Genomic DNA, 15,547 nt, shown 5'->3' on the forward strand with positions numbered 1-15,547 from the left:
AATATTGCACATCTGGATGGAATATTAAATTAAAATGGCATCCAAAGTGTATACAAAAAGAGCTGATCTGTTAACAGTCCTTTGTCTTATGGGTAATAGTCCATTAATGTCTCATGCCCATTAAGAACATAGGAGCCCACTGGATCAGGCTAGTGGCCTTTATAATTCAGCATCCTCTTCTCATCTGATACCTTTGGGAAGCCCACAAGCAGGATCTGAATGCAATCTCCTGTGGCTTCCAGAAACAGTATTCAGAAGCATCCTGCCTCCGACTATGGAGGCAGAGCACAGCTACCATGCTCAGTAGCCATGATAGCCTTAACCTCCATGAAGTGTCTAATTCTCTTTTAAAGCCAACCAAATTGATAGACATTGCTGCTTCTTGTGTGAGTGAATTTCATAGTTTTAACTACAGTGTTACCTCTGGTTACGTACTTAAATTAATTCCGGAGGTCCGTTCTTAACCTGAAACTGTTCTTAACCTGAAGCACCACTTTAGCTAATGGGGCTTCCTGCTGCTGCCGCGCCGCCAGAGCACGATTTCTGTTCTCATCCTGAAGCAAAGTTCTTAACCCAAGGTAATATTTCTGGGTTAGCGGAGTCTGTAACCTGAAGCGTATGTAACCCAAGGTACCACTGTATTCAAATACAGTATGCCCAATGTGGCAGTTCATAGAACTATTTCAAACAAACCGAAAGAACCATTATTTTATGGAAGATTGCATGATACACAACACGATACAGCCCACAGAATTAAGCCAAGAGCTTAAGGATGGTTTGGGGTTCAGATGAAAAGGCGTCTGGGTATGTGTCTTTCCTCCTTTGTCATTTGTGGCATTTCATTTTAGATAAAGTAGGGTGCAGGTGTGGGTTGGCTTGCATGGAGAAGGTCCCTGGTTCCATCTCCAGGTGGGAATGTCCCCTGCATGAAACTTTGAAGAGCCACTGCTGGCCAGTGTAGACAATGCTGAACTTGATGGACCATTTGTGTGACTTGGTATAAGAAAGCTTTGTGCCTTTGAATGGGTCCAATCTCCCCTCCTCAACTATTATGACCCTAGTAATTATCACCACTACCCTGGGGCTGCTGTGTGAATATTTTTTTTTAATGCGTATTGAATGCAAAAATATGTATGCAATGTCACATATAGTTTGGACCAAAATGCTGCTGTTCATCATCACTTCCTAAACCAGAACTCTCTTGTGCAGAGCTACTGCAAGCCATTCTCCTCCCAACATCATCTACCCCTCCATCAGCTAAGAATTTGTGACTCTTTTGGTGGATACTTTAGCAGCTCACAGGGTTTTTCAGTACTTGCCAATATTTCCCTCTTGTTTTTCAGTGGCCCATTTGGGCTTCATTTCTATTTGCTTTTAGAATACATGATTAAATGTAAGAGAACACAGTAGAAGTGGGATCCCCTGTTGTAGGCTGGAGCAAAGGGAAAGGGAAAAGCTGAAGGCCACAGTCTCTCTAACAAGGAAGCATGTTAGATATTACAAATAAACAAGACACCAGTAGAGCTTGTGTGTGTGTGTGTGTGTCAGGTAGAAATCTTTATTATGAAATTCATACTACTGTAACACAAAACAGAGTGAACGGAAAGATGCAGAAGTACATCTGTTACTACAGATTTTTTTGAAATCGATTTTCATTGCTGTGTGTTGATTACCAATATTAAGACTAACTTAGCAGAAAGACAAAATACCCTTCAAAGAAATCAGCAATTGTGAAAAATATATATATTAAGAGAGAACCAGAACATCCTGTGATTTGATTTCCTAATCCAGGACCCAGAATGATCACAGAAGGGGACAGAAGGATTTTTTAAACAACCCCATTAAAAACAGGAAAGGCAGTCATTAATTAAAAAAAAAAACCCTTAAAAACAACCCCAAGATAGTTAAAAATGACAAGCCTGATTATTATTAATAAAAACAAGAAAGTCCTTACTTGAGGAAAGAGTACATTATCTCAGGTTTTAAATATAAAGCACAAGAATTCAATTTTACCAAGTCTCAAAAAGAAGTTTAAAGGCAAATGCTTATAAAGGAGATGTTGGCTTAGTTCTCACGGTGCTGCTGAATGTACATCTGGGGTTGCCTACTTTTTCAAGATGCAGGTGTGCCATGCATGACTGAATGTCGTTCCATACAAACAAACCACACCCTCTATGTAAACAGGGAATTTTCTTTTTGCATGATGTAGTTATGGCCTATAGTCACAGAATGAATTATATAGTAGTACAGTAGTACCTTGGTTTTCAAACATCTCGGAAGTCGAACGTTTCGGTTTTCAAACAAACCTCGGAAGTTGAACATGCTACGCGGCTTCTGTTGAGTCCAAGATAGCTGTCAGTCCTTGGTTTTCGAACATTTCAGACCTCGAACAGTCTTCCAGAATGGATTATGTTTGAAAACCAAGGTACCACTGTAGTAGTAGTACTACCATTTTAGAATGGGACAACAATGAATCACCTAAAGGGGTATACCTCAATGAGAATTAGCCTCTTGCTGGATTATTGTGCCCTAAGATTGCCATCAAGGCAGTCTGAACTACACAATCTTTTTTTCTTTAACAAGCTAGCAATAATGCTTGTTATAGATTTTTCACCATATCTCCTGGAATCATTGCTTGCTACCTGAACCTGCAAAGCAGTCCAGGGATAATAAATGGCACACTAACATTCAGAATTGAACATTTTCTTCCCAGAACACATGATAAAGTTGTCCTGAACTGGGATTCACAGTAGGACCAAGATCAAAACTGGGCACAATGGCTGTGACTGAACAAAACTGAATCCTAGAAGCAACAGCAGCAGCAGCAAGGTTCGGCTCACAGCACGGATGAAAGCTTGTACTTACTTTGACCTTTGATATGAACATAAGACCTCTTCTAGCAGCTAGTTTCCAAATAGTGATTGGTTGGAAGCTTCCAGCAAGTGTAGGCAGCTATCCTGCCCAACTTCGGATCTTAGCCACTGATACTAAAGAGATCAACTGGAGGTTCCATTTTAGCAACTGTAGCTAACAGGCATGGATAGGTCTTCCTTCTGTGAATTTATCTAATTGGCAGTTAAATTCATTTAAGACACAATCGTAGCTGTACCCTAAGACAGAGAATTCCATTATAATATGATGGTACCAACTACTAGCCATTGCCTCTTACTGGAAAAGTGTCAATATTCTATGAATACATTAACTCAACATTCACAGGTGCTGTTTTTGCAGGAATTCTATGGGTTTGCGAATTCTTTTTTAAAAAAACAAAACAAAACACAAACAATTCTAAATTTGCAGGCTGTTTGGAATTGCTTTATTGCAATACTATGGCATGAGTCAATATGACAATTTAAGATGATCCGTTGCCTTAGTGGTTGTAGAAATGACAATAAAAAGGAAATGTCAAAATTGCTTCCTGAAATTGGCTGTGATATTCCCTGCTGTCATACCCCCAAGACTGCCAAGTTATGATGATTCACGTAAGAATATTTGTTCCCACCCTCCTATACTGTGTTTGGAAGAAGCCACATTCCAGGGAAGGAGAGTGAAGGTGTTAAGGGGACTCATGAACTCAAGATCTTGTACCATTGCACACCATTCAACACAGAGAGAAGTGGGGACTTACATTCCAATTTAGAAGCACTATTTTCCCAGTGCTGACTCTGTGCGAGTTATATTTACATGTCCTAAAACAGCCACGTTTTTAAGGAAAGCAATTTTTTATCCCACTTGTAAAAGTGAGCAACTGAAAAACAACATCCACAACATAGTCCAAAGTTTCTAAAATGCATGCAAGAAACTTAAACATATGCATCTGTTCAAGCTCAATATATGGACCACAACTTCAATAGGCCACCACTGTTCTTTCCGATGCAATGTGTTCATGCTTTTGTCCTTCCAACAGGAATTATCCTATCCCACCCTTGACTCAATTTACTACAGAGTGCAGTTAGAGCTGGAGCGTCTCCAGATGCTAATTCACTGGAGGACAAAGAAAGAGACAGGCAAAAAGGAATGGCTTCCTACTGTATGGCAAAACATGAAAACAAACCATTGGTTCACCCTACTTTCTGCAGTCCTACATCACTTTGGGCACACATGGGCAAATACAATGTGTGAATCAGGTCCCCATGGGCGTAGGCCACCTACTTCAGTTATTAAAATTGCTGCCTATATATCCCTAATCTGGTTGAAACATGAATGATTAATCTGGATTGGGGAACCTTCTTTAGCCAAAGGGCCACATGACCTTCTAGACAACCTTCTGGGGGCCGCATGCCAGTGGTGGGTGATGACAGAAGCAAAAGTGGAACAACAATTTGCTTACATATCCCTCTGTATCTTTCATCTAGGAAAGCAAGAAGCATGATCAGAGCTTAAGGGCACATTATATCCTGGCAAAAACACTAAATAGGTATAAAGCGGGCTGATGTGACTTGAGAAGAGTCCCACAGATAAGGTACATTTGCTTCCCAGGCCTGAGGTTCCTCATCCCCTGATTAAGTCCCAGAGAATGAAGAACATGCTATGGATTTCTGTAGCCCTCCTATCTTGTGCACTGGTCGCACTTCCATTTCCTAGGTCACTTCCAGACAAGTGACTTATTGGGCATTCTACCTCATTTGTTTGCACAAAGTTTGTGGGCAAGTTATATGGTGTGCACTGTTGTCAAGCATTCATTCTGTATTTTTTTTTGGGGGGGGGAAGGTTACATTACATCATGTCAAACATCTGTTATGCTACAATTTTCCAATCACATCCTTTCGAAAGAAAATCATTTGGAGTGGGGGAAGTAGATTTATTGTTCAGGAGTGCCAAATCCACATTAAAGGTGTAGCCTAAATTTGCTGACATGCAACTGAATCCCAACTGCAGTTGTCTGGAAGTGGTCCTGGTTTCTTGTTTCATTGGTATGAATAATTAGGAAAAGAATGGACAGCAAGACCCTCTAAGCAACGATCTGAGACTACGGACTGAAGTAAGTTTGCAACCCATAGCTTGCAAGCAAGCAATAACCCATAGTTTTCTGATTCAGATGTCACTGCAAGCTACAATAATCACATCCCAAATGAGACAGAAAGGAGAATCCAGGCAGAAGAGGGGAGAAAGAAACATATTTTCCAATCCAAACAGAGCTCATACTAAGAAACCTGCTCAGAAACAGCATTTGGGCTAAAGCAAATATTGAAAGCTACTCCATAAACTGCTGTGCTTCCAACTCTTTTACATTACAGAGCTTGTAAAATAAGGCAGCAGCTGCTTTTGGACTGCACCCATTTCTTCAAACATTGCACCCAACATTTTCTATTGGGGGGAAAAACAGGTCAGCGAAGGAAGTCACATAACTGCTTTCTCTTTTAAACTTCACTGTCTTCTCAAAATATTCTGGAGTATGGAGACTTTACTTGTCAAGCTCATCACCCAAGTCTAACAAATGATAAGATGGTGACAAGCTACACTATGTCTAAAAAGGAAGCCTGATTCTCACGAGCGCTTGCATACAGTAGACAGTCCTGCAAATTGGTATGAATCCCATTCATAAACACACCAATTAAAGGGAGTGGGGGGAAACCTTTGAAAAGAAAATACTTGGTAACAAGGATCAAGTAGACTATTAAGGTCAAAATCAACAGATTAGAAAGCATCTTTGTTCAATATACAAGGGGACAAGAGATAAATTGTGGCCAGTAGACAAAAGGTGTTTGGCAAGATATCACTGGATCAGAGCTTTGGCACACAGTCTTCAAGGTTACTTTCCAACTTAGAGGCCTCGATGAATCAGTCCCCCAGAATGCTTTCTGAGTGAGGTTATTGCCTGTTGCATGATAACAGCTCAATATTGCACTAAATGAAAATCAACACGATGAGCAAAGATTGCTGAAAGCAGATTCATGGCATTGCAAAGCCATGCTGACAAATCTGTAGAGGTGGCATTTTTTCTCAGTATCTCTCTTCCTACAAAGCAGCGAAGATTTACTCAGAATGACTATTATTCCAAATAGCAATAACTTGATTATGCTTTTCAAGTTCTAATACATACATGAACAAAGTGGAATGGATTTTTTTTTTGCAAAACGTCGCATGAAAGGCTTCAAATTTTACAGACGATGATGACCAGAGCAGGTTTATTTCTTGTGTTTTTTTGGCTTATTTGTAATATGGTTTGTTATGTACATTTCACCATGACTGCACTAAAATCTTGCACAAGTAGGCATTTTCAGGTCCTTGAAAAGCAGATATAATGTAATCAAACCTCGAGTTTGTGAGAATTCCTCACATTGGTCACTCCAATGAAAATTATAAGGCATTTTTAATAAAGGTCTAAGCTGTGTGCTGAAAAATTACAGTAGACAGTTTCAAAATGCATCCTACAAATGAAGAAATACCCTAACCTCAGCAAGCAACTACAACTATTACTACACTACACATTAACTTTTTTTATTTCAAAAATCACATTTAAAGAAACACCAACATTATTTTTCAGTAATGTTTTTGAGGCACTGGCGTTGATTAACAGAATTATTTGCTGCTGTTTCAGCGGTTGGATCTACAAGTATAACTACAGATTTGCATTACTAATAGTAAAGTAAGGTGGGGTGTTTTTTAAGTTTACAAAAAATAAAATAAAAAATTACACTATTGCCAAAAAGCAGATTGCACCACTTGGGTGAACAAGTGGGGGGAAATTCATTATTTCTAAACACTTCCTTTAATGACACGCTTTGTCTTCATGGCAAGTTTGAGTTTTCACTTGGCATTTTCCATTTTATATTCATGTATAGTGGGGATGCCGTGTGCAGCAATCAGCATAGGGGGTGGGGGTGGGGCGGAATTCTTGAAGCATAGATAATTTTGCTACTGTATCAAAAAGCTGTTGAAATTTCCCTTCGCAGAACATTTAAGGCTTTAGGCACAGGGGGAAATATTCACGCTTCTTGCTTCGCCAGGGCTTCTGCCTCCTAGAACAACAACAATAACAACATCATAAATAAACAAAATGCAAGGGTGTTATTACTATTAAAACAAAACAATGGCAACTTGGACACGTGTGTTTGTTTTGATGGCAGACAAGAAAGGAAAAATTGTGGCGCTACTTGGGCAAATAACAAAGCCACATTGTGTAAATGGCAGAATTCCCACTGATCTCAGCTTATCACTCCCAGGCCCAAGGAGACACTGTGTGCTAGCATAGGACATAAAAGGCAGACTAGCTCAAACACCGGCTGGAACTGCATAGTCTTGCCCCTTTCACACTGGTTCTGTTGCTCATTGCTGCTTCTGCCTTCTGCAACAACAGCGGGCAGGGAGTGGCTGGCAGTAGGAGGCCATGGACCCAGTGGGAAAGGGCAAGATGGCAGGGCTTCAACTAGTACTCGGCCATGCAATCCTAACCATATCTGCTCAGAAGCAAGTCCCACTGAATTCAATTGGGCTTACGCCCAGAGATGTGGGGTTAGGATCACAGCCCAAGTCACTCAAATGCCTGCAAGTTCATGTTTCAAGGTGGGCTCAGAGCATATCTGAATAGAGGCTGATCCATTAGGATAGACAGGATACTGCCCCACCAACTGCAGTCCTTCTTACTTACAGGCCAAGCCAGGGGTGGTCCTGCCTGCCATCTTCCTCCTCCTTAGTCCTGGTCTTCCACTTGCACAGCTCAGCAGGAAGGAGGAGGATGGGTACAAAGCTAAAATTAGTGGGCTCTGGCTATCATTGGTTCTAGCTCTACCTACCTTCCTACCGCCCTACTGGTCCCAATAGGAACCAGCACCCCTGGAAGAGTTCCAATGTCTCTTTATCCTACATCTGTCAAAAGTTTTAAGTTCCATTCTAATTTGTGCAACAGCAAACCTAGAATGTTCTCCCTAGAGATGCTCAACAGCTACATTCCTATGTGTTTCCTGGATTGTGAGCTCCATTTTTTGCTGTTGTGGGTGATGAGTTTTTAAACCAGCACATTTCTAGATGTTTCCACTTTAGAAACCTTGATTTTTTATTTTGCACTAAGTTGTTGTTTTGGGTATGTTTTAAACAAATTTATAAGTATGTGTGTGTGCGCGTGTAAAACAACCACCCAGGTTTTCAGCACATACAGTATGTACTTAGCAGGGCAATCCTGACTTTCAGGTGTGTTTGCAAGGACATCACATGAACATTTTTTGTGTATACTCAAATCCTGCAATCAGCAATTCAGTAGCTAGGTTTTGAAAAGTCAAGGTATATCCCCCACAGTTTCTTTTCAGGGAAACTGGTGTGTGTCTCTCTGTGTGCGAGAGATATAACCAAAACACACACATACACAAAAAGCAATGGTTCACAATACAAATGCTAAATATTTTCAAATCCTCCCCCTTTTAAATTCAAGGAGTCAATAAGCATGACAGCTAATAACCTTAAGAACAATAACCTTAAGAACCAACTTATCAGATCAAAAGGTGGGCTGGAGAGAAAATGTAGCACTGTGAACACTTGATAGCGAATCAATTACTCTTCAAACGTGTTTACATAGAAGAATGCTAGCAGGCAAGCTAGTCCTATCTCATCTGATTGAAATCAGAAAAGAATTTTCCCATTTCAAGACCTCTCACAGGAATCCAGTGCTTAACTAACCTAGACAGCTACGCAAAACAAGTCTGTAAACTACCTAAGGCAAAAGTCTATTACAAAGAGACAGCACAGTTCCAAGAATGTTCAGATATTTCACGGCTAACATTCACCTTTACAACAAACGCTTTAGCAAGTTCTGATTTTTAAGGACTCCCTCTCCTGTCCCCTCTTGTGGATTGTTTCCCTACCCACCTCCTCTCTTTCCTACACATTACGGTAAGCACAGGATTTCAGCAGTCTACTTTCCGCCAGAAAAAGCAGCCAACCTGGATCAGGGCTAAGGTGGGTGGGGCGGAGAGGGAGAGAGGGAGAGAGGGAGAGAGGGAGAGAGGGGGGGGGAGAGAGAGAGAGAGAGAGAGAGAGAGAGAGAGAGAGAGAGAGAGGGAGAGGGGGTTTCAACCCTTTCCTCCCTGTAATACTGCCCCATCAAGGGTATACCAGCAATACACAGACCACTGGGGCAATTAGCAGCGTGTATGTGTGTGAGTGTGTGTGTTGGAGGTGGGATGATTTTCAGTGGGATAATGGTGCAGAGGGTTAGGTGCCCCCAATGCTGCAGTCATTATCTGGATAGTGATCCTCCATAGATGCTTTCTGCAAAAGCACATAGCTTGACTTTCTGAAAACAAGTAGAAATCTTCCTTTAGAACTACTATGATGTTTTACTAAAGAAGTGAAAATATTTATGCAAATACCTGTCTGGAAAAAAAAGCAGGCATTAAGATGAAATTATACATACCTTGGAACCAGGTGGGGCAGTCAAGCCTAAAAAGGCGTATACCGCATTATTCTCTCTAGCTTCGAAGAAATCGTCATAGTTCTTTCAGATTAAAAAAAAGCAGAAAGAGAATCAGCATTCCAGCAATAACAATCCAGTTAGAATGGCTCATCCAAGGGTCACCAACATGGCACCCTTGGGCACAGTAGAGCCCATTGAAGTCTTTCCCTGGCACTTGCAAAAACCATTCTCACACAATGCCCCCTTGGTTGTGAAGATGGTTATTGAAAAGTTTAAGAAGTTGGAAAAGCGACACTCCTTCCCACTTCCTTTTTCAACTCTACATCCTTTTCAAGACTCAGATTAATTCTACTGGTTCCAATGTTTACACTTAGGAAAACCAAAATGTTTGCGTAAGTGCTTATCCTCTCCCCCCACCTCAAACTCTCTCAGGGAGGGGCTGATCTGGGGAGTAATCAGAAGGCGCTCACCCCAAAATCTAAAGAGGCTGGTGAACCCTGGGCTAGTCTTTGAGATCTGGTAGGTGGGGGCTCATGCAGGGAGAAGTGTTCTCTAAGATTAGGTTATGAAGGAGACTGTATCTTGTTCTTCATTAGCTGCATTTGTAGGTGGGGTTTATTGAGTTGCTTCCCCACTTCCTTCAAGAAAGAACACTCTACTCCCACTGCCAGTTGCCCTAGGACCACAAAACAAAAACGAGGCATACTCTGGCCTGAGGCATCAGCCAGGGCCCCAAAGGCCGCTGGGACCTGCACTCCATGCCTCCTGGAAAAAGCATCATGTTAAGCAAGAGACCAAAAGGGACGTGGGTGGCGCTGTGGGTTAAACCACAGAGCCTAGGACTTGCCGATCAGAAGGTCGGCAGTTTGAATCCCCGCGACGGGGTGAGCTCCCGTTGCTTGGTCCCTGCTCCTGCCAACCTAGCAGTTCAAAAGCACATCAAAGGGCAAGTGGATAAATAGGTACCGCACCGTTGGGAAGGTAAACACCGTTTCCGTGCGCTGCTCTGGTTCGCCAGAAGCGGCTTAGTCATGCTGGCCACATGACCCGGAAGCTGTACGCTGGCTCCCTCAGCCAATAAAGCGAGATGAGCACCGCAACCCCAGAGTCAGTCACGACTGGACCTAATGGTCAGGGGTCCCTTTACCTTTAAGCAAGAGACCAGCCTGGCTCTTACTGGCCAATAAAGGAGAAGCTGCTAGCTTTCCTTTTCCCACCTCATTCCTTCTTCTTTATTTCTTTCTTATCATGCCTTCAAGAGGTTGTCTTATCTTTTAACATATGTGCAGTGCTTAGAACATGTTGGTGCTTTTAATATTTCCCCTCTAAATTTCTTCCTTGGAACTCAAGGCAATATATATGGATTCCCAAGTCAGTCTCCCAATTTGGACACTGACTAGATCCCAACCCACTCAGCTTCAGCAAGTTATATCAACTAACTTTTTGGACCACACCCTGAGATCTTGTAAGAACAGACCAAAGGCCTAACTAGTTCAGTTTTCTGTTCTCATCACAGCCAGATGCCTCCAGGAAGTTTGTTGGAACCTGCCTGCCTATTAACCTCATTTTCATAGACTTAATTCCATGTTCCCCCAATACAGGAAGCAATGCCACCCATTGCTCAAATGAGGGCCTTTGGGGTGATGGCCCCATAGTGGCTGAATGCTCTCCCCTTAGGCAACTTAGTTATATACGTCTGGCATTCAGAAATTGGTACAAAGCTCACATGTCTTTGGAAAGGCTTTGGAATCATAGGAGCCAACTCCCAGGGGCCAAGGGATCTTCAACCCCTGCCCCAAATAAAATATTTGAGTGGGCTGCCCCCCCCCCCAAGTTGATGGGCATTGCCAATTAAATGGCACCCATGCACTGCGTCATGTGATTGATTATACGGGGTGGGGCTTACCAAGGGACCCCCCCCCCATATTTTATTCAAGTTGGCACCCCTGTTTGGTGTGACAATGAGTTGGATTTATTGATGTATTTTGACATCATAGGATTGCTAGTTTCAATTAGCCTCAGGAGGAAGTTATTTCTGTATACAGCCTATGCAAATGTAACCTAGCCAAGATTTTTTTAAAAACTTGGGGTGTGGTTTTTTGAATGTGATTGAACAGTTTTTTATTGTAACATATACGCTACTCTTTTATTATTGGTGTTAATATGAAATTGTTCTCGCAATTGTTGATTTTATGATGTATTGCTGTTTTCATTGATAAAAGCTACACATTGATAAAAGCTTCATTGATAAAAGCATATTTTTTGTGTGGAAAGACATCATACAAATAAAGTGAAGATGATATCTTACTGTTTTTTAGAATCCCCCCCTTTAATTGCTAAGTTGCATTTTTATAAACTACCTTGAGCGTATATAAAGGCAGGACAGTTTTTAAAGTGTGTGTGTGTGAGATAGTAATTATATTCTATTTCTTACCCACCCTTCATGAGAAGAGCTTGCTTGAAAAGTTGTCATATCTAGTTCAGGCTGGGAATTAGAATGTCTGGCAATCGTCTAGCTCCCAAATACAGCATTAAGCTCCAAAATTTCTAACATTAACAATGTATAGCTTGAACATGGTGCCAAGACAGTAGGTCTCAGTATCCATGGCAACAGCAATACATCCATCTTTAAACTCCTACTCTGCTTCTTCCTCCTCCAGGTTCTAAAGGACTGGATAATTGCCCGCTAGGCCAAGAGGCACAACATCTGATACTTGCAGAGACACAGATGTTCCCCCCCACTGCCCAACTGACACCCTGAAAGATGCAAACAGGGAGCATCTCATTTCTTGCTATCAAGTTGTACTACAGAAATGAGAGGCCATGCATCTTTCTGTAACTTTTCTGTGCTTGTAATGAATCAGTCTTTTAGTGTGGCACACTCCCCTATTCTCTGGGTAGCCAGCTTCACTGTACTGTTTTCAACATCTTCTGAAATCTACCCAATATTTGTTTTTAAAACTGCCAGTTTTTAAAACTGCAAACCAGTTAGAGGGTTGGATTTTTTAAAAAAATTAGGCAGTGTATAAATCTTTTAAAAAACAAAAACAAAAACCCAAACCATCAAATCACTATCTTTTGAAGCAGTACTCTTTAATAATCAGCATCCTATTTAAAAATGAAAAATTTGAATTAAAAACATGGGAGGAGATTGATGCTGCAATCCTGTACAGATTTGCCTGGAGTGAATGGAAATTATTTCTGAGTAGGCATTGCACAGGATGACACTGGTAAATCCCAAAGCTTTCTGTGTCTTGAATGATGGAAATCTAAGTTAACTCAAACAGGAAGCCAAAGGCAAAAGGGGAAGCTACACATTTCCACATTTTAGCGGGACTGGATCCAATTTGCACCAGGGAAAGTTCAAGTGCATACACTTCTTAAGCAAATACAGTATAATGTATTTTGGTAAGGTAGAGTTGCTGTTTTTAAGTGACAGCTGGTGTTCTGACCCCTGGAAGGGAAAGGATAATGAAAAATAGACCACCCAGATACACCATTTCCTTTCAATTATTATTATTAATTAACCATCATCAGCGACACAGAACACATTGCTGGATTCAGTCAGGTTGACTCTATACTGCCAAGTGTGACAGAGGAAACCAGTAATTTTGCAACTGCAGTTGAGAAAATACTAGTGTTTAACGGAGCCAGCGGGAGGTTTTTCAATTCCCCCTGTGATGTAATCAGCCTAGCTCTTTAATGCAAAGCCTCTCCCACCAAAGGTCACAGATCTCGGGCAGGTCACATGGGAGAACCAAAGTGAAGTTAGCCAAGGAGCTGCCATTAAGGGCAAAACATTTTGCATGTCTTCAAGTCATAAAGGCCAGGCACCTAAAGCAGAGTCTCGTCTTATGAGTACCAAGGGAATAACACAGAAAGCTCCAGATCAGCCACAAGAAAACAGGAGGAGGGGGTTAGAATATGAGCATACTGCATGGTTTTTACACACTGGGCAACTTATTACATGGTTTTAACTCCTCAAAAGGTTCTGACTCCTCAAAAGATTCCATCAACAGTGTCTCTGAAAATTTTTACACATCCTTTGGGAAGACAGGCAAACTAATGCCAGTGTACTGGATGAAGCAAAGATCACCAGTGTCAAAGCAATGATTCTTCAACATCAACTTCGTTGGACTGGTCATGTTGTTCAGATGCCTGATTATCGTCTTCCAAAGCAACTACAGTGGTACCTCAGGTTAAGTACTTAATTCGTTCCGGAGGTCCGTTCTGAACCTGAAACTGTTCTTAACCTGAAGCACCACTTTAGCTAATGGGGCCTCCTGCTGCCAGAACACGATTTCTGTTCTCATCCTGAAGCAAAGTTTTTAACCCGAGGTACTATTTCTGGGTTAGTGGAGTCTGTAACCTGAAGCGTATGTAACCTGAAGCGTATGTAGCCCGAGGTACCACTGTACTCTATCCCAACTTAAGAATGGAAAGCGAAATACCGGTGGACAACAAAAGAGGTTTAAAGACTTTCTCAAGGCAAATCTTTAAAAATGTGCTATAAACACCAACAATTGAGAAACACTGGACTGCAAGCACTCCAAATGGGCCTTTACCAAAGGTGTCATGGGTTTTGAAGACGCTCAAACTCAGGACGAAAGGGAGAAACGTGCTAAGAGGAAGGCACGCTTGGCAAATCCTCACCATAATCAACTCCCGCCTGGAAACCTATGTCCCCACTGTGGAAGGACATGTGGATCCAGAATTGGCCTCCACAGTCACTTAGGGACTCACTGTTAAGACCGTGTTCATGGAAACCATGGAAGAATCTTACTTGGCTACGAGTGATCGCCAAAGAAGAAGACATGGTTTTAAATTTAATCAGAAAACCTTTGGGGGTCTAGGGAGATTGACATGCTTTTTAACCTGTTTGTAAGTGTTATATTTGTAACCATTTATATATGAAGCTGTTTTATGCTGAGACAGATCATTGGTCCATGTAGCTCAGCATTGTTTACACTGACTACCTAGAGACTCCAGGGAGTGAACCTGGGGCTTTCTGTGTGCAAAGCAAATGCTCTACGACAGAGCTACAGCCCTTCGCCGAACTTTTAATACAAAGTACAAAAAAGGAGGACAAGAAAAAGAAACTGCTGCCCCCTGTCAAAATATCCCCTGCCACCCCCCCAAACCGAAATTTGGCTCCTGAAAATTAGATGTACACTTTTGGACTAGGATGGAGGATTTCTTCTCAGCCCTAATTTCAGGGCTTGCACAGGAGAATTTCCCCCTGTATCCTTCCAAAAGGCAGGTAAGAGAGGCCTGGTTCTCACCCCAAGGTACCGGCCGTCATTGAAGATTCGTGGAGGCAAAGGATTCCCACTGGTCGGCCGGCAGTTTTCGGGGATGTTCTCCCGCATCCATTTGCGGTTCTCTTCATTGGCCGCGATGTCCTTCTCCTCATACTCTATCTTGTTGACTTCCAAAAAGCCACACACGTCCTGCTGTTGCTTTTTAATCTGGAACAAAATATATATATAGGAATCAGTTGGGAACAGAAATTTAGTAATAGCAAGATCAAATCTCATGGATCAGGGGTAAGCTGGGGGGGGGGGAGAGAGAGGTATGTCTTTACAAGACATTCTGAAGCAACTGATGGGTGATGTTTCATGTGCAACGGAAGGAAGTGCCTCACAGTGCAGGGGCAATGGTAGGAAATGCCCATTTTTGGTTTACCGCCCTGTAATACTCTATAGTGTTTACCATGAGTAAAATCTCCCCAGGCAATCTAAGTGATTTTGCATGTCTATATAGAAGGAAAGGCAGTCTTTCAGGTAACCTGGTCTCAAGTCGTTCAGGCTTTATATATTAGTAACAATATATTGAACATGTCCCTGTAACTGATTGTCAGGCAGTGAAGTTCCCTCAGCACAGGTGCAATAATGTACACGACTGGGTGCTACAGTCAACATCATGGCCACAAGGTTCTCACCAGCTACACCTTATAGACCAGACTCAAGTGAAGCCCCCACAAGAAGGCATTACAGCAGTCCAAATGTGAAGTTATCAGTGCATGAATCCCAGTAGCCAAGCTATCCCTGTCCAGGAAAGGGCACATTTGGCATACCAAGCTAAGCTGGTGACCAGCAACCAAATTGCTGTTATGGGTGGGACTACAAGGAGGTTCTCTAAGGCCAATCATAATGCACAGGCAGGTTTCTACAAATAAACAAAGTGAACTACTCCTGG

At 41.9% G+C, this 15,547-nt stretch overlaps 1 protein-coding gene across 2 annotated transcripts in view; it reads right to left on the bottom strand.

Moving 5' to 3' along the window:
* Nucleotides 1-1,536: 1,536 nt before the first annotated feature.
* SH3BGRL (SH3 domain binding glutamate rich protein like) overlaps nt 1,537-15,547 on the bottom strand; it is a 40,661-nt gene continuing 26,650 nt past the window's right edge. Inside the window, exons 2-5 of one of the 2 annotated variants that reach the window (XR_014543711.1) lie at nt 14,632-14,817; nt 9,350-9,430; nt 2,447-6,962; nt 1,537-2,256 (exon numbers count right to left, since the gene is read on the bottom strand). Coding sequence is in view for 1 of the 2 variants with exons in the window: in XM_083596186.1 (XP_083452312.1) it covers nt 6,930-6,962; nt 9,350-9,430; nt 14,632-14,817 (300 nt within the window). In the remaining variant the exon portion in view is untranslated. Of the gene's footprint in view, nt 6,963-9,349; nt 9,431-14,631; nt 14,818-15,547 lie in introns of both variants that reach the window. The other variant, XM_083596186.1, reaches the window with a different exon arrangement.

The sequence above is a fragment of the Podarcis filfolensis genome (genome assembly GCF_964270895.1).
Source record: "Podarcis filfolensis genome assembly, chromosome: Z".
Taxonomy (NCBI): Eukaryota; Metazoa; Chordata; class Lepidosauria; order Squamata; family Lacertidae; genus Podarcis; species Podarcis filfolensis.